At 37.7% G+C, this 26,391-nt stretch overlaps 3 protein-coding genes across 3 annotated transcripts in view; 2 read left to right on the top strand and 1 right to left on the bottom strand.

The window, feature by feature from the left end:
- The window catches only part of LOC136268548 (spermatogenesis-defective protein 39 homolog), a 35,737-nt gene that overhangs the window by 6,472 nt on the left and 2,874 nt on the right, over nt 1-26,391 (top strand). Inside the window, exons 9-16 of the mRNA XM_066063927.1 lie at nt 1,611-1,713; nt 1,766-1,793; nt 20,843-20,916; nt 24,265-24,352; nt 24,406-24,522; nt 24,711-24,752; nt 24,980-25,069; nt 26,189-26,272. Of these exons, the coding sequence (XP_065919999.1) occupies nt 1,611-1,713; nt 1,766-1,793; nt 20,843-20,916; nt 24,265-24,352; nt 24,406-24,522; nt 24,711-24,752; nt 24,980-25,069; nt 26,189-26,272 (626 nt within the window). The remainder of the gene's footprint in view (nt 1-1,610; nt 1,714-1,765; nt 1,794-20,842; nt 20,917-24,264; nt 24,353-24,405; nt 24,523-24,710; nt 24,753-24,979; nt 25,070-26,188; nt 26,273-26,391) is intronic.
- LOC136268676 (uncharacterized) lies at nt 6,489-7,720 on the bottom strand. The gene has a single exon (XM_066064078.1). The coding sequence runs from the start codon at nt 7,692-7,694 to the stop codon at nt 6,489-6,491; it is 1,206 nt and encodes a 401-aa protein (XP_065920150.1). The 5' UTR covers nt 7,695-7,720.
- On the top strand, nt 13,030-15,123 carry LOC136236507 (uncharacterized). Its single transcript, XM_066026669.1, has one exon. It carries the CDS (start codon nt 14,083-14,085, stop codon nt 14,917-14,919), a length of 837 nt encoding a protein of 278 aa, XP_065882741.1. The 5' UTR covers nt 13,030-14,082; the 3' UTR covers nt 14,920-15,123.

Genomic DNA, 26,391 nt, shown 5'->3' with positions numbered 1-26,391 from the left:
ACTAGCTAATAGCCCTACACCTATACTGCATAGCTATACCTCTTCACTCCCTATCCTGCTAATGGCTGCTATGCTCCTCTACACCTACTGCATGTGCTCGATGCATGTATATATCACGTGAGAAATCATGTTCACGTGAAGATCTTCTCTTTATGCTACTTCACACTACAAGGATTACAACATTAATAGTGGTTATCCGAAAAGTGAAACATTGTTATCTTTAAGGAACTACAAACTGGGTGTCTGCTCTAGCAGGAGTTCCCAAACTGAGTGTAGATCACGTGAATACCATACTGCATTCATCGTTGGCCACTTTCATTTTCAGCATCCTTGTATGTTTCTCTTTAGACTACTTAATAAATCAAAGTCTTCATAATTTCTGGTTATAAATCGCCGGTAGTCAGCAACTCGCATACACTCGCGCACTACAGTGAGACTGCCCTTAGATCTGTTACCAACCTCAGTTCGAGTTAAATCTTTTCCACATCATATAATGCCACCGATGTGGCACTCTTTCTACTGTTTAAATTTCTCACTGCACGGGATCCAGGAATTATTTGAACAACAGATATCACGTGCAAGCATAACAGAAATAAAGTTACAGACGCTTTTTGTGTTTAATACTGTACAATGAATGGCTTGACAGTTGTGGTGGTCTGGTGATGCCACACCCCAGAGAGTGATTTTGCATGGTGGTTGTATGGCTTCTTGTTTGGAGGTATGTATTTCTGTGTGTGTGTATAGGTTTGGCTACTTGGCCCAAAAAGTGGGGGAGGGGCAAGACATGCTTTTGAAAATAGTGTGGGGGCCCGGCCTCCCCTACCCACCCCCCCGGTTCCTACGCCCTTGAGAAAGCATGTAGCAAATATGTTGTATACATGAAGAGTAATATACAATTCATTGGAAAATTTATCAGTCATTAATTTGTCAGACAGGAAGTTTATCAACATTTGTGCAGTAAAGGACCATGACCACTACAGGATAAATGTAGTGGCTATTATAGCATGCTAAAAGGTTATAGCCTTACAAAGTGGTTCTATGCAAAGTGGTTCTATGGGGGTTTATAGTTGATTATGCTATATGGTGGTTACCGTGGTGAGTGAGTTTTAACTACATGGTAAAATATGGTGCATAAGAAGACATTGGATACTAGTATTCTGCCAGTGTAATTTAAATACAGTTTGTGTCACTTAACTTTGTGTAACTGTAAATGAACAAGTGAATGAATAAATAGATAATAGTTTATATAGGAGGATTGTATCAGATAAAGTTACATAGGATTTTATGGAATTTAGTAGCTGCATGACATCATCATTATACAGACTACTAATGACTTGTCTATGGTATACGTGTATATGTACTTTAATAATTTCGCTCAAACCTTAAGTGACTTTACAAAATGCAGTACATTCCCTTGAAGCTTACATGTATCATGATCTGAATTCTATCAAATTCCATCAAACAATACATTGTCTCTTACCGCAACTATTGGGGCTCAGGTGAAATTCCAAATAAAATTATGCCATTACGGAAATACTGTATATTTAAGTAGCGCTTGAATGTGTATCCAGTATTGTAGCCTGTATTGTGAATTGGTGTGCATTATTTAGGTGTTTTAGTTGCCATTGTAAAAGACCAGCCAGTAGCTATCAACCATTTTGCCAGCTACCTTCGTCAGAATCGTGAATTTGATGAACTAATCAGATTTTATGAGTAAGAGTATGATATCTCCTGTATGCTATGTCACATAGTACATCATACACAGAATGATTAAAGACATGGAATCTGCTGGGGTAAGTTTGTCATAGTAAATACAACTATGCTGTGAGATTGTAGTTATGTATGTAACAATGGCATATGTACATATTACTGTACTGCAAACTACTCTCTCTGTGTTAATGGTTGCTATGGTACCACTCAAATGCAACATCGTCTCGTGAGAGTGCAAGCAATTAAAAAGCTTACTAATTAAAGGGTTTGGCACCTGTTTCCCTCGTGAGTATTCATCCCAAACGAAACAGGATGAATACTCGTGAGTGAAATGGGTACCACACCCTTTAATTAGCAAGTTTTTAAATTAAATTGCTTGCACTCTTGTGAGACGACGCTGCATTTGAGCAGTATGTACCATATCTTAGATGCTTGTGATTTCAGTAATTAAGTACTACCTCACTTGTGTACTGAATGTACAGTAGGTTGATATGTAGATAACCTTCCTCAAGACATGATATACAAATTGTGCAGACACGTACATTATGTGTATCGCTGTATGTGTAGTTCTAATTGATCCACAAAAGGACGACATCACTGCTGAAATTGTTAAGAATACAAATCCTCACTTCCACATCATCCATAGTAGCCATTAGAGTTGCAACAATACAGTGTATAGACATATCGATACATTGCCTCTGGTGTATCACGATACAGCGATATATTGCAACAATACAAAGTGGCGTCTAAACAATGGTCTCTGTCATTTTTTTACGGGAAATAAGTGACCTTTTTTGAGAAGCCTTACATACTGTTCAGTTTAACCACAATATACAATAATTTGATAGTCAGCCATGTTAACAAGCCATGATATATCATGATACACAATATATCGATACGGTTCAACTTTGTATCGATACAGTGATATTGTCTTAAAACGATACGATACACGATATATCAATACATTACTGCATCTCTAGTAGCCATATCCAACCTCCTATAGAACCATGGTAGGTACAACAATTGTTATTAGTAGGACAGTCTAAACCATCCCACTGGATGGATGGCATCCCATAAGCCACTGTTAATATCTGATTCATAGTAGTAATTAAAGCCAACGAATGTAGTTGGGTCTTAATCCAGTTGAGGAAGTCACCACACAGCACACCTCACTAATGATCACCGATGTGCTGAGTGGGGTTTACATTTTGTGCAAGGTATGATGATGTTTTACTCAATCCACAATCAATCCATCTATCTAGTAGTATAAATACACTCATACCATTTTCCAAGTCAATTAGAGACTGCTCACTCAAATCTTCGTGGCTTTTAAAAACCTCAGCTTCACCTCAGGTTTTTAAAATCACGAAGATCCTCCTGGTAGGTCTCTAATTGGATAGTACACAATTCCACCTCACATTGCATCATAGAGTCCAGCAAGGACGGCTCTAGAAAGTTTGTTGACTGCTTGACATGACTTAAGCCCAAGGCATGCCTTTTTGCCAACCAGAACAGCTACGATGCATACATGCATCATTGGCTTACCTTTGTCCTCCTTCTTGTCCCATATTTCCCACTACCATGTAAATGTTGATTCTAGTGAGTCATGGCTTCATAACTTCAAATACCCTGCGGAGTTGCTACAAGGTAAAATTTGCTTTGGAAAACAAGCAAAGACTACTTTTGCTTGTTTAGTTATGCTTCATTGTTTTACAAATTGTCGATATTATTTTGTGAAATTCTATCAATTACATGTCATATAGGTCTTGAATTCAGAGCTGTGTTTATCAGTGCATATGAAGCTACTGGTGCACATGGAGCTGCAGTTAATCCTACGAAGAGTATTTGTGATCAGTATGTGTTCAATACGATCATCACTAGAGCTCAGTCACTGGTGGTGTGTGTGGGAAATCCTTTCCTTCTCTTGTCCATCGAATCATTTAGTAAAAATACCAGAAAGTGCTGCTGGAAAGAATACCTTAAGAGATGCTTAGAAATTTCTTCTTTTAAAATTGCACCACAGTACCGTAGTAGCATGCCAGATATTCAGCCAAGCATTAGTGCTCTTTATAGAGAAGTTTTTGGTGACCTTCAGTCTTTTCTATCATCATCCTACACAAGAGTAGGTGACACTATCGGTGATAGTATTTGTTAGCATACAAGAGAACTTTTCAGTCTCTTCCTCAGTGTGAGAAGTTGAAGGTAACCTTAGGAAAGATTGCTGATGATGACAGGGCCTATGTGTTCCATGGTAGAAAAGCAGCTGCTTTACCTATGCAGGCCATAGCCATAGGAAGCCTTAAAATACTATATATATATATATAAGAAATTAAAATTGTAATAATTATTTTGAGAGGTGCATAATGCATTTGAAGGTGCTGCAGAAGCAATTTTGGGTGATTTCATGTTAGATTGACACTAATTATGAGGCTTGAGGATTCTAAATTGTGCAGCAAGTGATTTTTTTAGTAATAAAGTTATCCCAGGAAATGTTTTTGGCTTTAGATTACTCCAATTGTTTTATTAGGGCATATAAATCTTTAATTTTTTAAAGCTGACTGGTTTCCTGAAACCAGTGAAACCCCCTAGAACAACAAATGACCAATGTGTTGATCGAGTGTGAGTATGGACAGTCCAGTCATTTCATCTAACAAAAATGTATCTCGGTCGATTACTTCTGATAACCTCTAGCCATTCCACAAACTTTTTGGTAACTTATTCCTTTAGAGGAGAATAGCATTGTCACTTGGTGATCTACAGAAACTGATGCCATCTTGTGATCTCTTGTTCCATCCAGTTGGACATTCATCTCCTCTGGTAATGTTAACACTAGCAATTCTAGTCCATCCACCAATATTACCACATACTACTTGTTGCTCCATATCACAGTATACATCACGAGGAGGATTAATAATCCCAATAATATCCTGACCTGTGGCTGTTACTAACTTGCTAGTGCAGTACATTAATATTACTGGTGCCATAAATTTGCTATTACTATGGAATGATACTGAACCATATTATTATAATGTGTTCCGGTAAGCTATCAATTACCTGAATGTGATGTACCTTAAACACATTTCCTGGTTGGAATGGAATGTGACAGTCATTGTACATTTATTTTGTCAAATGACTTGTAGTAGTATAGGATGACTCATGGGAATATTGTACCATATATTCCATTAGCAAACTCTGTTACATTTATAGTGTCCATCAGTATACCACATACTTCCATGCCCCACACCAGCACCAAGTTGTGCTCCAAGAGGAGGATTACAGGTCACATTAACCTTGGTTAGAACTAACCATTATTTCTACATGCTATCACAAACAGATGCAGTTATCATCAAAATATATTGTACTGTTTTACAGTAATAATATATGTGATTGTCTCTGTTAAGGTAATCGTTCCAAATAACCAATCATAACTCCTTATGTGATTAGCCAATCAACATCGACATATGTAGTAGTTGTAACAGTACCAATTCTCAAAGCAATGTCTTATTCACAGGTCAAGTTATGACAGCAGTATTGAGAACACACAATACAGCAGTCGGGGTGGCACCAGTAACAAATAATGGCATCTGTATTCTGTAAAAGTAATCTGGTAGTTAACATGGAAGGAAGTTCATGTAAATTAAAACAGAAATGGACCAAGCTTGGGCACTGCCCTGGGATATTCCACTTCATAAACCTCCACGATGAAAAGTGTATACGTGGTTGTCTTTTGTCACCTAGAGAATGGGTGCATCAGCATAATTCTCTTAGAGCGTTAATTGCAACATACTTCTTTTAATTACACTATAAAACCAGACTCCTGTAAAACAGTTATAAGGTGATGACTGATAATGCTGCAATGAAACTATACATGACTGTCTTTGTGAAAACCAGGTTTACACTCTTTTCAGTTACATACTATACAAATGACTACTGGATTATACAGAGTAAATGTGTAGTCAGTTTCAGAAAGTTTTCTTTTATGTGGTTTAAATCACTCTACAGAGTTTACCTATCTATTGATGATGTGGTGTTACAGGTGATTGTGAGAGAAACAGAGGCTTATATCTTTGACTGTAGTCTGTCATGGACTCATCGTGTTGTTAATGTGTATAGTATTGTCTATATCTGCTTACCTTCCATTGACAACAGTTTGTTGGAGATACTATATCCCTGGTGCTGTCGCAGTTGTCATGTTGTGTGACAGTTTGGGAATTATCTTATTATAGAGACTTCAGAGAACGCAGAATCGTGCAGTAAAGCTGCGTTGTGACTTACGAAAACATGATCATGTGTCTGCGTTTTATCACTCTTGCTTCATTCACTTCAAATCACTCTGTTCGGTATTGTTCGATGTACCATCAATAGCATCAGTATAAATGTATTGTATTTCCCTTGAGCCACCTTTTGTTTTCAGTGTAAATTCATCTTATTGGAATGCCTGGATATTTTGCCAACACAACTGTGTTTTTTTTTCATTACAAAGCCAAATTGCCACCACTAGTAACAGACTGCATTAATTCTATGACTATGTGGATGCCCTTAAACCTGTGACTCACTTTGATCTTTTAATTTTTGTTTTGCTGTTGTAGTTTGGTAACCACATTATTGGTCTTTTTTATATTAGATAATAGCAGCATCATTTATGTTCAACTGTATTTGTATGTGTACCTCTAGGCAAGGGCTGTACCTGTTGCCTGGCAGTTAAATATATAAATAAAATTATATGTTTACTAAAGACAAAGATACACTTAGTACCAGTAACAGTCATGATATGTACATCATTGTATGTACAGTTCTAATTGATCCACAAGGATGGCTTCATGGATAAAGGCGTGATCAGTACAAATCCTCACTTCCACATCATCCATAGTAGCCATATCCAACTCCCTATAGAACCATGGTAGGTTGGGGTTATCACAACAAGTGTTATCAGTAGGACAGTCTAAACCATCCCACAAAGGATCAGATAGATAATATACAGCATCATTCCATTGTCCATCATTCACACCAGACTCGCAATAATAGTTGGGGCCAACAAAAGAGTTTGGGTCACTTCCAGGATCAGCAGCACAAGGACAGTTAGAGCTGAAGTGTGGCCCTGAATTTGCATCGACCAGTCCAGCCACATATGACCATATGTGTTGACTATAGTTTCCATGAGTAATGGATAGCTCATCAATGTCAGCAAACCCATTAAGTGATCCTTTCTGATAACCTCTAGCCATTCCACACACTTTCTGGTAACTTACTCCTTTAGAGGAGAATAGTACGGGATAACATCCACCATTGTCACTTGGTGATCTACAGAAACTGATGCCATCTTGTGAGCTCTTGTTCCACCCAGTTGGACATTCATCTCCTCTGGTAATGTTAACACTAGCAATTCTAGTCCATCCACCAATATTACCACATACTACTTGTTGCTCCATATCACAGTATACACGACGTAAAGGATTAATAAGCCAATAATATCCTGACCTGTTGTGAGTTTGTGGGTTGAGGTCATAGATCTCCTTACAAGAGTTATAAGCTTGTACTCCATGTTCCATATCACAGTATACACGACGTAAAGGATTAATAAGCCAATAATATCCTGACCTGTTGTGAGTTTGTGGGTTGAGGTCATAGATCTCCTTACAAGAGTTATAAGCTTGTATTCCATGTTCCATATCACAGTATACACGACGTAAAGGATTAATAAGCCAATAATATCCTGACCTGTTGTGAGTTTGTGGGTTGAGGTCATAGATCTCCTTACAAGAGTTATAAGCTTGTATTCCATGTTCCATATCACAGTATACACGTCGTAAAGGATTAATAAGCCAATAATATCCTGACCAGTTGTGAGTTTGTGGGTTCCAGTCATAGATCTCCTCACAAGACTCTCCAGGATAGAAAGGATGACTAAACTGATAAGTATCACATTGTTCAGTAGCTGTTACTAACTTGCTAGTACAATACAATAGTATTACTAGTGCTAACATGTTCCGTCACAAAGAAGCGATTACTATGTAATGATATTGTTCAAACTTGGACTATATAATGTGCTCTCGTATGCTTACAATTACTTGAATGTGATGCACCATTAAATAACCATTTCCTTGCTGGAATGGAATGTGACAATTGTACTTTATTTATCTGTTGTCACGTTAGTCCAGTATAGCAGGAAAATGGTCTATAATATTTTATTGTAGTTTTAGAATGTCATGTATATACACCTAAAACAATATTCCACCTATTGGACAGGTGTCAGCATTAGGTATTTTTGCCAAGGCAACCAAAGTAACTGCATAGCAACCATGCCAATTTTACAAAATATCTTCTGTAGGTTTAATCTTTACCCAAAATTGTTGATAACCTGACCTTTTAGAGTATTACAATTGATGTCAGAAGAACTGAATAATTAAATTATCCCATAAACTCCTGAAGGCATTATTATGCATACTATAGTCAAATATGTGTCAATAACTGTCTTAACTTGCTCTCTGGACTTTCTTCAGTTTCCTCATTCTTAAAACGTGTTTGATAGATATAGCTACCATTATACTTTTAGGCCTGAGAGAATAAAATGAATCCTAGCTCTTATAGTGTAAGTCACCGATTATCGACCACCTAAGCTTTAACGTACCATAACTTGGGCATCTGACATTGTAGAGCAGTGAAATTTTCAATGGGACTGCAATCAAAAGTATACGAGAATAGTGGCGATTATAGCAAACGGCGTGTGTCTATCTATTATCAACTGTCTCTACCTATTATCGACTTATGTGTAAATTTCAATTACAGATTATCAACCAATTCCAAGAAATGGAGTATAACTTGCTATGAATTTGCACAAGTAATAAAACTATGCTAACAACCACTATAACATGACAAGGGTCTACACCTAAAAAATTTTATCAAATTGAACATTCTGTTCAAGAGATATTCACACATTTAGTTAGATAATTTTTACATGCATTCACATCATACCTCACACATGTACACATGTTGGCCATAATCAACTTGTAAACACTAGCTAGTTGTCCATTCACTAGTTCTCATTAGTGCATATACAGTCCACCGATTCCCTCATCAACTTTCCAATGTGATAGACAAGACACCTTGGTAGTTGCAGTCCGGATCATGTCACACCTTGGATATCTGCCTGTTGAGCAATTGTAGTCATTGTCAATATCACCATTTTCTGAGTCAAGTATGGCTCAGGCACCACTGGTGTCTTCAACTTATTTTGCAGATCTCTGTTCCTCGCTTCTAAAATTACCACTAAAACATATATATGCAGAACGATTACAGCAACAAATAGATCACATTATTCGGACCTTGTACAGAAATTCAGCTGATAGCTAGCTAGCTAGACATTCAGACAAAATGCACTCCTAAACTTCTCACAAGATCATTTATTACCTCTTTTTTGATTTTTCTTAATTACCATAGATTGTTATACTTCTATAACTACCTGTGTTCTCAATCCCAATCCGGCTTGCCAATTTGTTTATCTCAAGATTTATCTTCCTCAGGGCTAGTGAATGAGCGCCATTCAGGTTTTGTCTGTGCTTCACCCATCCAGAGTTATGTATTTAGTACTGTAGATGGAACACCATGTAGTTATTCTGCCTCATTCACCCCATCTCATTCAACAAAACCATGTATGATTGCGAAGCTCATCACCTTTCAGTACTACCAGGTGAGTCATCAGCTTGTTGTGCCAGTTCAACGCCACTATGCTTGGTGCCTTTCCATGCTTGATTTCTTGTCTTTATGACATCGTAAGAGTCCACAGGAAGAACAGTCTCTTAACTTGCGTGTTCATAAAATCACGTAATTATTTGGATACTACTGGTCGATATTGGTGCAGTCTACTGGTCAATAATAGGTGGTGGTCGATAATCAATGAGTTACACTACCATGTATTTAATTATACACTTTTCTGGTAGGAATTTCATAAAATACTTTAATTCTGATCTCCCTGTCAAATGCTTCTCACTGTCTCAAGTGTCCTTGACTCTCTGGTGATAATGGTTTGTCTCCTTTCAGGTTTTGCTGCTTTGGGAAAGCTAATATACCTGTCTCTAGCTAAAGTCAATGAAATGTGAACTATTTATCAGGTACAGTATTGATATGCAACAAAATGTCAAAATCTCTAGCATTTGACTATATATAGCATTGGTGCTAAAGATAGAATTTGAGTTTTAGAAGTTGACATTCTCTTAGACTCAGTATATAAGTATATAAGTAATTTTTTCTCCTTTCTCCACTTTTTCAAACTTTATACAATAACTTTAAACAGGCTGTAGGACCAGACGTCCAGCACTTGTGCTATAAAGCCTTAGTGAATAAAAAAATAAAAGTAATGTAAGCACAAGTAAGTATTACTTCTACTACCACCCGCAGTTTTAATAGGAGTGAGATGTCACAAACACTCTCTGCAGCGTACTATGTGTTCTTTATATAAACTTAGTAACTGTCTGGTACTCAGGTTCTTTACTTCTGGTCCACTATCATCTAATTTTAGCTTACAAGAAATAATGAAAGTTATGTCTTATTTGGGGGTATCATATGAGGTATCCATGCAGTGATGTAATAATACAGTAGTTGCAATTAGGCCTCTGAGATGGGTAGGTAAAAACAGTAGACCCAAGGACGGAGGACCCAGGGACCTGACTCTTCTTGGAATTTTATACCCTTCACAATATTCTATACTTATGCTAGGTACCTTTGCAAGTAGACTTGCATGACTAGCACTCTTTCCCCCGTCATGGTGTCTCACACAATGTTTAAAGTTCAAGCACCTCTGAAAAAAAGTGTCTGAAGCTGACTGCATTTATAGGCCACTCGCCTGCTGCACAATTAAAATGATGGTATCATACTAGTCAATGAACATACTAGTCTATTATGTCGACTCACTACTAAAATTTAGAAACATTGTACAAATGCACCACGATGTATGAAGTCTGATTGAATGTTGAGCTGTTGGACTGAAACTTGCTTAGCTAGTAATTGCTATTTCCTGTGAATATTTGTTTGCACAGTGTTTCTAAACTTTAGTAGCGAGTCAAAATAATAGATTAGTATGCTCATTGTGCAGCAGGCGAGTGGCCTACAGCTTCAGACACTTTTCAGAGACACTTATAATTTCTAATTGGTTTAAACATTATGTGAGACACCGTGACAAGGGAAAAAGTGGATTAGTCATGCAAGTCTACTTGTAAAGGTACCTAGTATCATACCAGGGGTGGATCTAGGGGGTTTCTGAGGTTTCCAGAAACTGGTCAAGTGTATTCAGGTAATCAAAATTATATTTTACAGTGATTTGCAATGGTACAAAAGTTCAGATCGAAATACTCTAATAGAGCAGTCAACTACTCTAATAGAACAGCCACATTTTGTATTTCTGTAAGTAGCTAGTTAGCTACTTTATTTACCTGTGCCAACACAGTAAAAAATAGTCCAAAATCTTATAACAGAGTGTTAAAATCTGAAAATCTTCCTAGGTGCATGTGCCAAGACCCCCAGAACAACATTCATGATGTTGTATGCTTCAAATGTTAAATTTGCTCTGTCCCTTAACTCTTTATTCTGCACCTGATACTGTACCATAAGCAAGCACAATTAAGCAGTCTTCATTATACCTAACATAATTCTATTTTTAAACTGTCAAAATTACTACCAGATTAAATTTCAAATTACACAATTTTCTGGAAAATCTTGCCCCCATACCCTCTAGGTTTAAATTTGCGCATAGCAAAAGTTTGGAAACCAGTCACCAAAATTCCTGGGGCCGCCCTTGCATACAGTACAATAGTACTGTATATTAGGGACATTGAAGGTGTGGGGGCAATCCGTGATATAATATAACCCAAAAACCTGCCACGATTTTTCCTCACAATGACATGACAGTATTGGTTGGGTAAAACCAAGCCCAAAAGTGTCTTCAGATCGACCTGAAACGTTTGCGTCAAGTTGCTACAGAATTTAGAAAAAAATTATTCAACAGAATTTTCTAATGTCTGCCTGCCTGATGCCTTCAGTCAAGCAAAGTAGAAAAGTGGCTACAGCTACAGCCCTATTTTTTCGCAGAAACACTTCTAGTTTGCTTAAGAAAAAACCTTTGTTATATTGATAAGCATACAATGCTTGTGCTATTGTCTTACCTTTTATCCTTCTTTACCATGGCCATCAGTCAAGGTTCTACCGCCGAGTGTGACTACAGTACAGCTTCCATACCAGTGTATATTGCATCAAACTATTCGAATACACGTGGTCGCTGGTTGCACCAAAATCACACGTATACATGACTCGCTGTTGATATCGATCAGAGAGAGCAATTCACGGCAAACTTTATAGCAATTTGTAAGTCAATAAATATAGTTTATTTAGTAATAATGTTAAACCGAGTCAGGTCATCCAGGTCCTGATATTTGGGTCTGACCCCATGTGCTAAATTAAATGTGGACGTGTTACTACATGTCATAGCGTAGCTCTGCTTCTTTCGTGAGCCACGCCTACTTATGTAAATTACAGTCTGTAGACATATGGTAGCCACGTCCATTCATCAGTGTGTAGGTATGCACGAATCCACGCCCACTTACGTAAATTACTGTCTGTAGACATATGGTAGCCACGCCCATTCATCAATCCGTAGGTATGCACGAATCAACATCCATTATTGTCTGCAGGCTTATGTAGATACACGCCCACTGATCAGTTGTTATTGTATGAGTCATAATCTAGTATAATAGTGCTGTGAGTAACTCAGCAGATATTTAGTGGTCATGAGCTTGCAAAAAAACTTCACAAACAAGTATAAGAAAAAAATTGGAATGTTAAATTAGATTAGGGACAGTGTATAATGCTGCAATAAAAAGTACTGAAACAAGCTGGATCAGAGTAGTACGTAATGTCCAAATACTGTAAAACAATAAGAAGTGAATATCCCTACTGTGCATACTTGTAAATATAGAATATTGTGAAGGGTATAAAATTATCTTCTAGCTATTTTATACAGTGAAACAAAGAGCAGCTATGCTAGAGACATGCCTGCCTGCCTGCCTGCCTGCCTGCCTGCCTGCCTGCCTGCCTGCCTGCCTGCCTGCCTGCCTGCCTGCCTGCCTGCCTGCCTGCCTGCCTGCCTGCCTGCCTGCCTGCCTGCCTGCCTGCCTGCCTGCCTGCCTGCCTGCCTGCCTGCCTGCCTGCCTGCCTGCCTGCCTGCCTGCCTGCCTGCCTGCCTGCCTGCCTGCCTGCCTGCCTGCCTGCCTGCCTGCCTGCCTGCCTGACCACAGTTGCAAGGCTGGAGGCCAAGCAAAGCAGCACATGGCAATTTTTCATTGTCTCACAGCCCTGTATGTATTTACACAATGTGACATACGAAATGTTGTTCTGTTATGTATACAGAAAAACTACTTCATTAGGACAAAGAAAGAAACCACAACTGAACTCCAAACATTCATACCTGTCATGGTCGCCTACTGCAATGGTACCAGTAGGTAGGGTATACACATACACACTTGATGAAGCTAACAACATACGTTAAACAACTGCACCTGTCTTTAATTACCAGACACAAGTAAAACAGTGGAAATTGAAAACCATATAATTTAAACTAAGTAGTTCTAACACCTGTCAATATTCCACTACCCCTCCCTGAGGATTTGATTCAATTTGACCTAAAAATTAATTTGACTGATGAAAATTTTTAAGCGCTTGCTTGACCTTATGCAGGTTAACTTGAAAAGTCAAATCCTTACCTTTCTCCCACTGTTGCTCAGAAGAGGGATTGTGGGAGAATAATGCTGATAGTTGCATTGCCAACAATAAGACCACAGTGACTAGCTGTACTGAGTAGGATTGAGAGTAATGCTTAACTTTTTTTACAAATGTTTTACAGCCTTTATACTTACTACGTGATGTGTTTCTCACAAGTAAAATGTAATATAGGAATTGTTTATAGCGAGTTTGATGTACATATGTAAGTCAGAGCAGAAGGGTGTGCTGTGTATTACTATGTTCTTATCATCACACACAATTCTGCTAGTTATAGCAGACATGGGGCCAACAATATGAGTACTTATACTTCAAAGTACACACTGGCTTGTGCTAGTTGGCTCTAACCTAACCTTGTGTTTCAATAGAATCAATACTGATGAACTATTAATTTGTTTATGGTATAACTACACCTGACAAATACCTTACTGTACACTAAACAATGTCTCTGTACACACCACACAGTTTCAATGTTGTGTGTAACCCCCACACTACCTACACTAAGATGACTATAACTAAAGTAACTTGTGGCTTGTGAAATGACATCACAAGTAGTTCCTGTAAGATATAAAAGTCAAATCTCTAGACAACTTGAAAGCATATGACAGAATGTTAGCACTAGTGATATTATTGTATTGTACTAGCAAGTTAGTAACAGCTACTGAACAATGTGATACTTATCAGTTTAGTCATCCTTTCTATCCTGGAGAGTCTTGTAAGGAGATCTATGACCTCAACCCACAAACTCACAACAGGTCAGGATATTATTGGCTTATTAATCCTCCTCGTCATGTATACTGTGATATGGAGCAACGAGTAGTATGTGGTAATATTGGTGGATGGACTAGAATTGCTAGTGTTAACATTACCAGAGGAGATCAGTGTCCAACTGGATGGACCAAGAGCTCACAAGATGGCATCAGTTTCTGTAGATCACCAAGTGACAATGCTGGATGTTATCCTGTACTATTCTCCTCTAAAGGAATAAGTTACCGAAAAGTTTGTGGAATGGCTAGAGGTTATCAGAAAGGAACACCTGATGCATTTCGTAATGGAGACACACTATCCATAACTCATGGTAATGCTCACCAACATATTTGGTCATACGCAGTTGGGCTATATGATATGGGTCCTTATGGACCCAGCTGTCCTTGTGCTAATAATCATGGACACATACCACCAAACTCTTATATTGGATCAAATTATTACTGTGAATCTGGTGTTAATAGAGGTCTTGATCTTGATGCCTATTATCTATCTGATCCTTTGTGGGACGGTCTTGACTGTCCTACTAATAACACCTGCTGTGATAACCCCAACCTACCATGGTTCTATAGGGAGTTGGATATGGCTACTATGGATGATGTGGAAGTGAGGATTTGTACTGACCAGGATTTCAGTGATGAAGCTATCTTAGTGGATCAGTTAACACTGTACATACAGTGAAGTATACCAACTACTGCCACTTGAATGATATAGTAATTATATGCATATGCTCTCTTTGATAAGGTATACTGTAGATAATCTCTGTTGTGTTTCTATGAAATTATTAGCAATTGATATGCATGTAAATGTGGACAGGTAATTGAATTGTGCTGCTGTAGATTTGTACACACATTCATTTATACAAACAAACAAAGTAGATTTGCAGATTCTGCAATACATATAGGGGACAAGATCATCAAGATGAGTGGTAATTTCCAAGTAATGTCTCTAGACAGTATTAAAAATTATAATTGGGCCAAGCCTCAGCGAGCCCCACACTAGCAAGAGTCTAAAATATATTCCTTATTAATTGGTATGTACGTTCTTCAGTGTCACAAAATTCACGACACTAGCCAGGATCATGTAAGTCATTCCATATTCCTTTTTTTCGTGCATCATCCAAATGGACAACACAGATTGCTCTATAGGCACCGCAGAGGACTTAATGGATAGAGGAACACCAGAAGAAGCATAATCGAAAAGAACAAGAATAAGGGAGTGCAACAGACGTAACAAACAGAAATGCAAGAAGCCCAGAACCAGTAGAATGAATGCAGCTGCGAGACTATAGGCACAGGAGAGATCACTTGCAACAACATCAATTCATCTTACAACAGTGAAGAACACTTTACAATGTTAATCCTCAACTAGACGCTCAAGGTAGCATGATGCTCAAGTTAGCATGACGCTCATACATTGATGATGTGTCACCAGTAGCTACCACCAACACTGCACAGTTTCCATGGAAGTGTTGTTGCTAAAATTACACATTCGTTGTAATACATTAAATGTGAAGTAGTGATCACATTACTATTGTGAGTCTGTCAGTAATGAGGGACCACCAGATCCTGTTGTATATTACTTGTTCAATCTTCTGTGGGATGCATGGTCTTAACTGTACTACTAATAACACTTGTTGTGATAACCCCAACCTATCATGGTTCTATAGGGAGTTGGATATGGCTACTATGGATGATATGGAAGTGACAATGTGTACCGATGAAATTTTTTTAAAATGAAGTTATCCTTGTGGATCAGTTGAAGTTGTACATACTGTGATATAATAATTCAAAGCTAATATACGTACACATGTGTGTGTACTGTATATACATATGTGAATGAATAATGTAATTTTGTCTTGGTGAACTTGAAACCATGTGTTATCAAACAGTACGGTAGTACCATTTAAGTAGGGATCCCCCCAAAATTTCACGCGCCACCCAAAATTCTGCCTTTGAAAATCATCCTAGAGACATCTTATGAGACGAAAATCACCTTTACAGAATAGTACTAGTCCATATGATATATAACACAGCATTAATTATAATAAAACACTTACAGGTGGCCGGATATAGAATTTTTTTAAATCGCCAAAACTCAAATTTTAGACTGACTGCCTGCCTGACTGCCTGACTGCCTGATTGACCACAGTCGCAAGGCTAGAGGCCGAACAAAGCAGCGCACGGCCACCATTTTATTCCACAAAAACAAACTCACCAGTGGGATGTGCCCTTTGGGGTTTTGATGAGTGTAGGCCCTCTGCGCCTTGTCTTTACTTTTATCTTCAATCAAGCTGCTTGTCTTCTTCATCCAACGAAACCATATTGAGGCATTAATTTTCTGTATCAACACTTTCTTTCAGCTGCATATTTAGATGTCACAGAATTATTTCAGAGCTGGATTTCATCAGTCCTGGTGCTACTATAACAGGTATACTCTGCAACTTGGATCCTGTTCGCAATAGGTTCGCAACCACACCCATCAAATAAAGATCTAGGTGGACTAATAGCGATATATAGAGTACGAAGACCATGCACACCTCTTAGCAGTCTAGCTATATTATATTTACTTAACAGTGAACAAGATGACCTCATCCCTTATCAGACATGGGGCCAAGTACTTTTAAAAGTACTTAAGTAAAGTACAAGTACTTTTGAGCTTTGAAGTATAAGTACAAGTACTCCAACTGAAATCATGAGAGTACTTAAGTAAAGTATAAGTACATACTGAAAGTACTTAGGTAAAGTACAAGTACAGTACATTTTCCTATAGCAACAGCCGTGCATAATAACTTAAGCTTGAGGTACAAACATGCAAGGTACAGTTTTTATATTTTCACAGAACTATTACACTGTATAATATAATCATTTTAAAGCCTACTATGCTTGGATTTAAATTCTTTTCCAGCAATGCTAAATAACCACTTAATTAGGTAAATAATACAAGTACTATTTTGCCACAATGGAAAGGATGGTGTCTGACGTAGAAGGATACTATGCACTATAAATGATAATTTCTTACCACCAATTCAACAAACCCCTCATTACAGTAGTTATATTTAGCCTTACAGTCTCCTTCAGATAAAACTTCAGGAATTGCAAAATATTTCATGACAGCAGATAGTTTCAGGTTTTTGTCAACCATTCTCTTCAACTCCCAATTTAAACAACAGCATTGCTTTTATTATATAAACCAGAATTCCAATCAAACAGCTGCTTGTGGCTACATGATACACAATAAGGTTGTATAAAGTACCAAGAGGTTGAAACTACAACTTCACAAATTTATTTTCATTGACGTTCACTGTGTACAAACTACAATGTTTGCAGTACTTAAAAGTACTTTAAGTACGTACAAGTACTTGGCAAAAATACTTGAGTATAAGTACAAGTACATTACGGTAATTAAGAAAGTATTTAAGTAAAGTACAAGTACTTTCAAACTTGTACTTAAGTGTACTTAAGTATAAGTACTCATGTACTTGGCCCCATGTCTGTCCCTTATTGGTCTAACTAGCTGCACACTCCTTGGCTGACTCGCGATACTCTAATACAACAGTCATGTATATGACATTGTAATTGAACAGTCACAAGTTACACTGTAGCTAGCTAGTTGTGCTCCAACAAAAAACTAAACAAACTGGTATTTGTTAATTTAAAAGTGAAGTAGGGATCTATGCAATAAAAGTAGTGAAACAAGAGATGAATGATGGTATTACAGCATAACTTGGTGGGAAAGTCCCTACTTTGGCACATGAGCTATAACAACTTATTTTGTTCAATGGACTTCCTACCGAGCTATGCTGTAATGCCATCATTAATCTCTTGTTTCACTACTTGATCCCTACTTCATTTTAAAATACTCAGTATATATTTATGTCTGCATAATTTCCATATTTATACATAGGATGGGTGGTCAGCACATCAACTTACTCCGTGGAATTGTCATTAAGTTGCTATGGTGATATTTATTGGTTAAAAGTGGGTCAGTACTGCTGACCTAGCTGACCTACTGACTAGAAAAGTAATCCAGATGGGACCAGTATCTGACTAAAACAGAGATGTGTATCAATAGCTAGGTTTTGACATAGATAGTAAGCAGGGCAAAATTCCAGCGTACAATACTCACGTACACTCATCAAGTGCATTGTTTGCCATGTTACAACTACTAAGCTGGGACACAACTTACCATTGGGAGCATTCTTTGTCATTCTTCAGAATGTTGCTAGAACAATGAAACACTATTGTACAAAACCCTCAGGTAGTACCAGGTGACAACACATGGATTGGCTTTGCTGATTTGTCCCATTTTCTATAGCAGGGCCATGATTACTATGATCACCTTGATTAGCCCACAAAGCAGGTATTTGTACCTAACATCCCATTCACACTATCCTGGGTTAGCTAGAGTGTTTCAACTTGGGTTGGCACTTGTTCACATGGTGTGTTTAAAGTGACCATATGAAAGGGGTATTGTTAACTTGAGTTGGCCAGCTCAGAATGTGTTCACACTGAATACTATCCCAGGCCAACCATGCCAGCCACCACCTCTCCTTGTCATGCTGTGCTGGACCCGGTTCGGCATGACTTGATTGATTCACACTGCAATTTGTTTCAAGCTGTGCCATGCTCTATACCCAGGTAGTGTGAATGGGGTGTGATAAACAACTTCCAGTAGCTTTGGCTCCAATTTGCACAGAACAAGCAGCAGCAAATATCATAGTAATTTGTGTGACAACACCTCGGACACCACTTGAACCGTAGTCCTGTTAGCCATTAGCCTTTTATAGCACACTGATCATGTGTTCCATGAAGGCTTGTTAATTTAAAGAGCCAAGAAGCTTTTGCTGACTAGTCTAAATCCGAGGGATCCGCAGGAAGCATGGCCTTAAATGTTGTAGATCGCTGGTAAAATCTGGACTATTTAATGATATTAAGATTTTAGGAAATCTTGAAATCTCATTTGAAATCTTAACCAGTTTTGTCGAGTTTGTCGATCCCTTGTTTGAATCAGTGGAATGTAATACACTACTATGGTTGAAAAGAATTTATTGCTATTACTTTTGCACATTGAGAATACATCAAGAAGTGAGGAAGGCCAAGATGGACAGCAAATATCACCATAACTTTTGAATGAAGTGCTTGCGGAACAGTCCACACATTTTGTTTGTTAAACTCATCAAGAGAAGCCTAATGGCACCTTGTTTTTTACCTATGAATGAAGTACGCAGCAGTTAAAGTAACAAATTCACACAGCCATACAAGACAACTACAGTAACACAGGGATAATAATCCAGATGTGTTTCAGTGTATTGCATCATAGATATTATATACTACAATATCTATGATTGCATAATATTACAGGGTTGTGGCTTATGGATAATTGGCACCATACAGTACATAATGGTGTAGCACTTTTACACAAAGTTTACAAATAATGTATAAAACTCATGGTTTCATACTGGTTCACATATTGTGATAATGTATTGTATCATGATAATAAAGTGTGTCATTTAATTAGCCCTTAAAGCTGTACAGGCTGATATATCAGCTGCTACACATGGTTGTAGCTGCTACACACGGTTGTAGCTGCTACACACGGTTGTAGCTGCTACACACGGTTGTAGCTGCTACACACGGTTGTAGCTGCTACACACGGTTGTAGCTGCTACACACGGTTGTAGCTGCTACACACGGTTGTAGCTGCTACACACGGTTGTAGCTGCTACACACGGTTGTAGCTGCTACACACGGTTGTAGCTGCTACACACGGTTGTAGCTGCTACACACGGTTGTAGCTGCTACACACGGTTGTAGCTGCTACACACGGTTGTAGCTGCTACACACGGTTGTAGCTGCTACACACGGTTGTAAAACAAAGCGCTGTATCCTGTAGCTACGCAACCGACGTCAGTTTACTCGTGATGCATGGTTGTAATAAGGATTAAAATGGTACCCAGGGATTTACCCTACAATGAAAGTACGAGGCCGAAAACATGCCATGGAAATAAATTTCAGTTTGTAAACACACAAATCCTTTACATACCTTTGATTTATTTGATATGGCTCATATATACAGTTTACTAACTTGTTAATTTAATAAAGCATTTGGTTCCAGCCCAAAGGTATGTCACACTACCTCCAAGTATGTAAACAGCTGTTTTACTACATTTTCTATAGACTAACTACATACGTAACTAATGCTTCACATGAGAAATTGGATACTAAGTAGGAAAACACCTGTCAGACAACCAACACAGCACATTTTGTTTGCTGTTTAATACAAGAGCTTTGGTACAATATCATTCAACTTTGCCATGGACTTGTGTGACAATAGTGATATCATTTTTTATTAATTGCTTCTTTATCAAAACCACAGAGTGATATGATTATAACCTACAAGACTTGTTAACAGTGCTTGTTTCTTGTTTTGTTATGCGTAACACACATTTTAATCATATAAACACACACATACAACCACCTAAGTATCTTCACCACCAGTGCATGTGTGTGTCTGTATGGAAGCAATGGAGTACACACACACACACACACACACACACACACACACACACACACATATATATCATAAGGTGATGTTGTTACAGATGGTGATGTATGAAAAGTGTAAGAATTTTAAGAATCCTATACAGCAGCTGCGACAGCTGGATGAGTGTGACATGTAAGTATACGTCCATAAAAATGACCATATATGTGCACAGCACCAGTACCTGTATAATGTGCAGTGTTTTTGCTGTCGTATTATTGAGGAGTATGTATAGTTTTTGTATATAAATTTAGGAATTTTAATTTCAATTATGGATCATAGAAATAACAGTAGTGAAACAGGGGAGGTTGCCTACACCTGCAGATCATATAATTCCTGTACCCATGACTGAATTAAGGATTAAATGTCCACTAGTATATCTGCAGGTATTGGCAACCTTCCTTGTTTCTATGATCCATAATTAAAATTCCTAATTTTTCCTTTTACTTGTTTGTTAGTCTTTATAGAGCAATTGTTACCAACAAGTTGTCATTGATGGTTCCTTTTCTGCTTCTTGTGAAGTCACATCAGGGGTACCACAAGGCTTTGTCTTGGGTCCTACCAGTTTTTACTACTGTATATATAAATGACATAACTGAAGCCAGATGAAACTCTTCGTGGATGATTGTTAGTACAGCTGACCATCTAACACTCCAACAAGATCTAACAACATAGTCAAAATGGGTAGAAAAAATCAAGTGGCTTTTCAATATTAGCGTAATGAATGGCACTCACTGACAGTCACCGACAACACCTGTATGTTGGAGTCAAATTACATCATAGACTTTCATGGAAACCACACATTTGCAATGAAGCTAATGAAACCGTCAGATTTTTTACAACGAAATCTTCAGCATTGTCCTAGACATCTGTATCAGTTATAGTATGTTCACATTGAGCTGAATCCTGAAAAATACCTAAAAATTAAAAAGTGGATTTTTTTTCTCAACAGAGTTAACTTTTCAGCCAACCAGATTATTATTGGTAACAGCAAAGGTGTCAACAACAAACACGTATGGTTTAGCTCCATTACAAGTTCGGGAAAGGGCTGTAATGGACACTATACTTGTATGGCTTCCCCATAGGAAATGTATTGTGAAAATTTTGATTGGCCATAAATGTTATGTCAAACATTTGAACAACAAGATTTTGAAATATTTTTAGCTGGTCAAGAAGTACTACAAATGAACCAAATTTCACGATCGTGTGTAATTGCATCCATGAGTTATTAAATGTTTTTGAGGATTCAGCTCAACGTGAACATACTATGGCATAAGCAATTTGTGATACCCATAATAATAATATGGGATCCTTACCACAAAACCCACATAAATCAAGTTGAGATAGAGCTGCTTGTTTTATGACATGGAGAAGAAATCAAAGAGACAGCATCACAAACATCTTGAAAACTTACTGTAAATTGGCCAACATTACAAGAACATCGCAAATGGTCAAGTTTAGTCTTACTCTATAAAGTGCTACACAAGTTATTAATTATACTCAGTTGTTATCTTCCCACGAGATTGTCTGTGTTGAGGACTTCATATTCACAAACCTTAAACTAGCACCCTACCAACCAAGAATCGACGTATACAAGTACTCCTTCCTACCAAGAACAGTACCAGATTGGAATAGACTTGATCTGTGATAATTGAGTCAGATAGTGTAGAAGTATTTAAATGAAAATTAGCAATTGCTAATAATTGTAAATTTATTTGTAATTGTATGTTAGTGTATACCCCTGGAGGGTCTCCTGCTGATTAAAATAATAAATAGTATAATGATATTTTCTGTAATACAATTGTGACTTGTGCACTTGTGTATACCGCATCAAAAAGAAGAATGGCTTCATAAAATTAATTTTACATCTGAACACGCCCTAACCATCAATTACTGAAAAGTATAGTTGCGATTATACTTCATTACACAGTGTTACAAATGAAGAACAGTATGAGAATCATCTTCGCAATCAATTCAGTATTATGGTAAATATGGACGAGTTTCATGATAAGCGTAACAGCCAGCAAAGGGAAGCCAAAGCGTGCTACAGCAAGCAGCACCTTGGCACTGTCAGTGAAATGAAATGGGACACAGGAGGACAAAGGTAAATCCATGATGAATGCACTGTGCATACTGCGGTATGTCAAATGGCACCTATCTGGCTGAAACGACTCAAATGAAGCCCATAATGTTAGCTGTTATTGCGGAGTTACATTGCATCATTTATTTTTATTTTGTAGCAACGTATTGGACACATTTTTGGCCACTCTGAGAACATTTTGGGGCTTGGTTGTATCTCACCAATGCTGTCAAGGCACCGTAAAGGTATTGTGAGGTTTCTGGTCAATATTTATTTGTGAGAAAGTACAAACCTTTATGATCCTTAATATACAGTGTTACTGTCCTGTATGATACGGATTCATTCTCTTGGTTTGGAATTACCAATACTTGAGTCCATTTTCTGTACAAATCCTTCATATGAAGCATGAGTTCCATACTATAGAAGACTGTGTCTTCATAAGCATAGTGAATGAGACTCATTATCATTTGTGGTGTCTTGCACCATTGACTAACCTCTAGCATTTTTCTCTTGAATGGCTGCACCTTGCATGTGTTGGAGCTTCATGTCTATATACTATATTAGGAAAAGAAACAAGTATGCCCTTAACAAATACATAATATGCACTTGTGCACATAACCAGACTCTACAGTATTCAGGATTCTTTCTGATTCCTAATGGGATAGTATTCCATCAGCTGGATTCAAACCTGCAACATTATGAGCTTAAAGTATGTACAAAACGTTAAACTACGGAAGAAGAAGGTAGAAAAAAAAAGAATGCGTCACCAATGCGATTCCAACTTGTGACTGACTACATCTCTCACTTGCAAGTCACACATTGTCCCATACCTTGCAAAGGCCAAGTTTGCTACACCGTGACCTTCAGTGCTGTAGAATTATTTGTAATCCCAGATGATAACTGATTTGTTAGGCTGAAGTGTTGCTTGATACTGTACTTCCTGCAATTGGTTTCAGCTTTATATTGATATTGTAGTTGAAATTACCTTAGCTTTGCTTGAGACCTACTGAGTGTTTGACATGGTCACTACAATAAGTCATAGTTATTTTGAGACATACTTGAATGAAGCTGACATGGTCACTACAATGGGTCTGATTTATGGTCATATTCCGTATTTTAATAATGCCTTACAACAGGTATAAGAGTTAGGCTACCCTTTTCAACCCAAATTAGCTAATGACTTCCTATGTTGTTCTTGATCATTATTATGACTACTTGACTAGGAATGGTTTGTTACCCACTAAAAATTTTTTTTTAAAGTTAGCACAATAAACGAAATTAGTCAAAGCTGTTACAAGCTTTACAGGTGAACCTGTATGTTTGTTGTAATTGTAGTTCATGTGTAGCAGGACATCCCTGATATAGACTCATTGCTGGTTTAATTTACATGTTAAACATTTCAGGATCTTCAGACGATGTCCTGAACTAACTGCCTATGTGCCAATAATACAGGAACACGCGATGTTGCTGAAGAAACAAATAAAAGTCAACGTCAGTTTGTCAATATCATTTGTTGTTGTTAGTGATAATGATTTCATCAACAGGATATTGTATCAACTAGTTCAATGGTCATGCCAGCTAGTTCAGAATCTGTCTTGTTCCATTCTGTGATTACAACATTGTTTTTTCTGTGCCGTTATTTCTACAAAGAAAACAATCAGGTACAGTATATATTGTCTACTGATTTGTTTGATACTTTACAGTGTGTTAAATGTACGTATGCATATTATGTAAGAGTGTTGCATGGAACTAGTTTCTAGTAGTGTACTGGTGTCCTGTATTGACAGTACTCATAAATATGCATTGTGGTAAGAAAGTGTTTCTTGTTTCTATTTTTTTGCTGTTTTAGAATTCACCGTGTAATCCAAGGCTAATGAAAACAGAATTTAAGGTACATATGTAGTCAGTCTTTAGAAGAGGTGTGTGTTGTGTGTGTGTAGTGTAGTGTAGTGTGTGTGTTGTGTGTGTGTGTAGTGTAGTGTAGTGTGTGTGTGTGTGTGTTGTGTGTGTTGTAGTGTGTGTGTTGTAGTGTGTGTGTCGTGTAGTGTGCGTGTGTAGTGTGTGTGTTGTAGTGTAGTGTGTGTGTGTGCACAACTTTCAATAGCTTTTTTCCTTTAGCTGTCAGAACAACAATACCAATTCATGGCTATCAAAGCATGTGCTTCACAGCGAAACTGGAAGGCAATTGAAGAACTCTTGACTGTCAAGGTTTGTCAACATAAATTATTGTATAGTGCATGACTACACATTATAGGGATTATTTATTACATAGTTCTTTTTGTTGTCAAGATATTAGAAAGTTGATCACTTTTTAAAACCAGGCACGCACCTGGTTTATTGAAATTGTTTTCATAAAAGTGTGTGTGTGTGTGTGTGTGTGTGTGTGTGTGTGTGTGTGTGTGTGTGTGTGTGTGTGTGTGTGTGTGTGTGTGTGTGTACCTATCGACCTATCTATGTTTGTCCGTATGCACCCACATGAGGCAAAATCATTAGTGGTAACAGCAGCTTTTACAAAAGCGAAATGAAATCTGTATTAACTTATGCACTGGTAAACTTTGCTCTGAGGTGGTTTCTTTTCGGCGGTCTGAAATACAGGTGTGGCGACTCTCCTCAGACTTTGTGAATTACCTTCCCTTTGGGTTTTACAGGTGTTTAACAATTGAGAAACAGCAGTGCAGGCCTCATCGACTACCAGGAATAACCTATCCCTTTGAGTTGGAAAGGGGGCATATCCCCGACGTACACAAGCAAAATTGAAGAGCAGCTTTGAGACTTTGTCGAGAAAATTTGTGGGAAAAACACTATAGTCAAACTATAAAACAGTTTAGAAGATACTTCTGTATGTAATATGTTGTTTAAAGCAGTTTGTTTAACAAGCGCTTCCTTAGCAGTGCATAGCAACGTGATCGAAGAATTACAAAAAAATTCATGAATTATGAAATCTGAGAATTACAACAAATTAATGCACAACGTAATAAAGTAGTAATACATAGTTTCCAGATGAGTTAGCTAGCTGCATGGCGCCTGGTTTTTAGAAGTAGCACAACATCAACTTGTTGTATTTTTGTCATGTAGCACATTTAGTTGTTAGCATTGTGTTTGTAAGCCAGTAAATCTGAGAGTCAGTTTATAACCAGACAACATGGCATATTCACTCACTCAGCCAGGTGACAGAATAGATTCCGCATGCAGTTACTGTCCCAACAGCTAGGTTGTATAATCAGCTGGGAGTTCAGTTGAACTAGAAATTCTGAATTCTGGGTATCATGTATTTCATCTTGACAGTATGATGTATTGCATATAAGTTATGTATTGCTGTTTGTGTAGGCTGTATTTGGTTCTAAACTGAAGTGTCCTATTGGCTTCAAGAATGTAGTGAAGTTTGTGTGTAAACACAATGCTCCAGAGGAGGTATGTATTGTTAAAACACAAGCACATGAGCCTGTGGCTGCTACACACACATACACACACGTGCACTTTCCCATACACCTGGAAACAAAACACTAAGCACCCACAAATACTAATTAACT

The sequence above is a fragment of the Dysidea avara genome, chromosome 10 (genome assembly GCF_963678975.1).
Source record: "Dysidea avara chromosome 10, odDysAvar1.4, whole genome shotgun sequence".
NCBI classification, from domain to species: domain Eukaryota; kingdom Metazoa; phylum Porifera; class Demospongiae; order Dictyoceratida; family Dysideidae; genus Dysidea; species Dysidea avara.
Note: the sequence above shows the minus strand (reverse complement) of the source record. Positions and strands in the feature narration are given on the sequence as shown.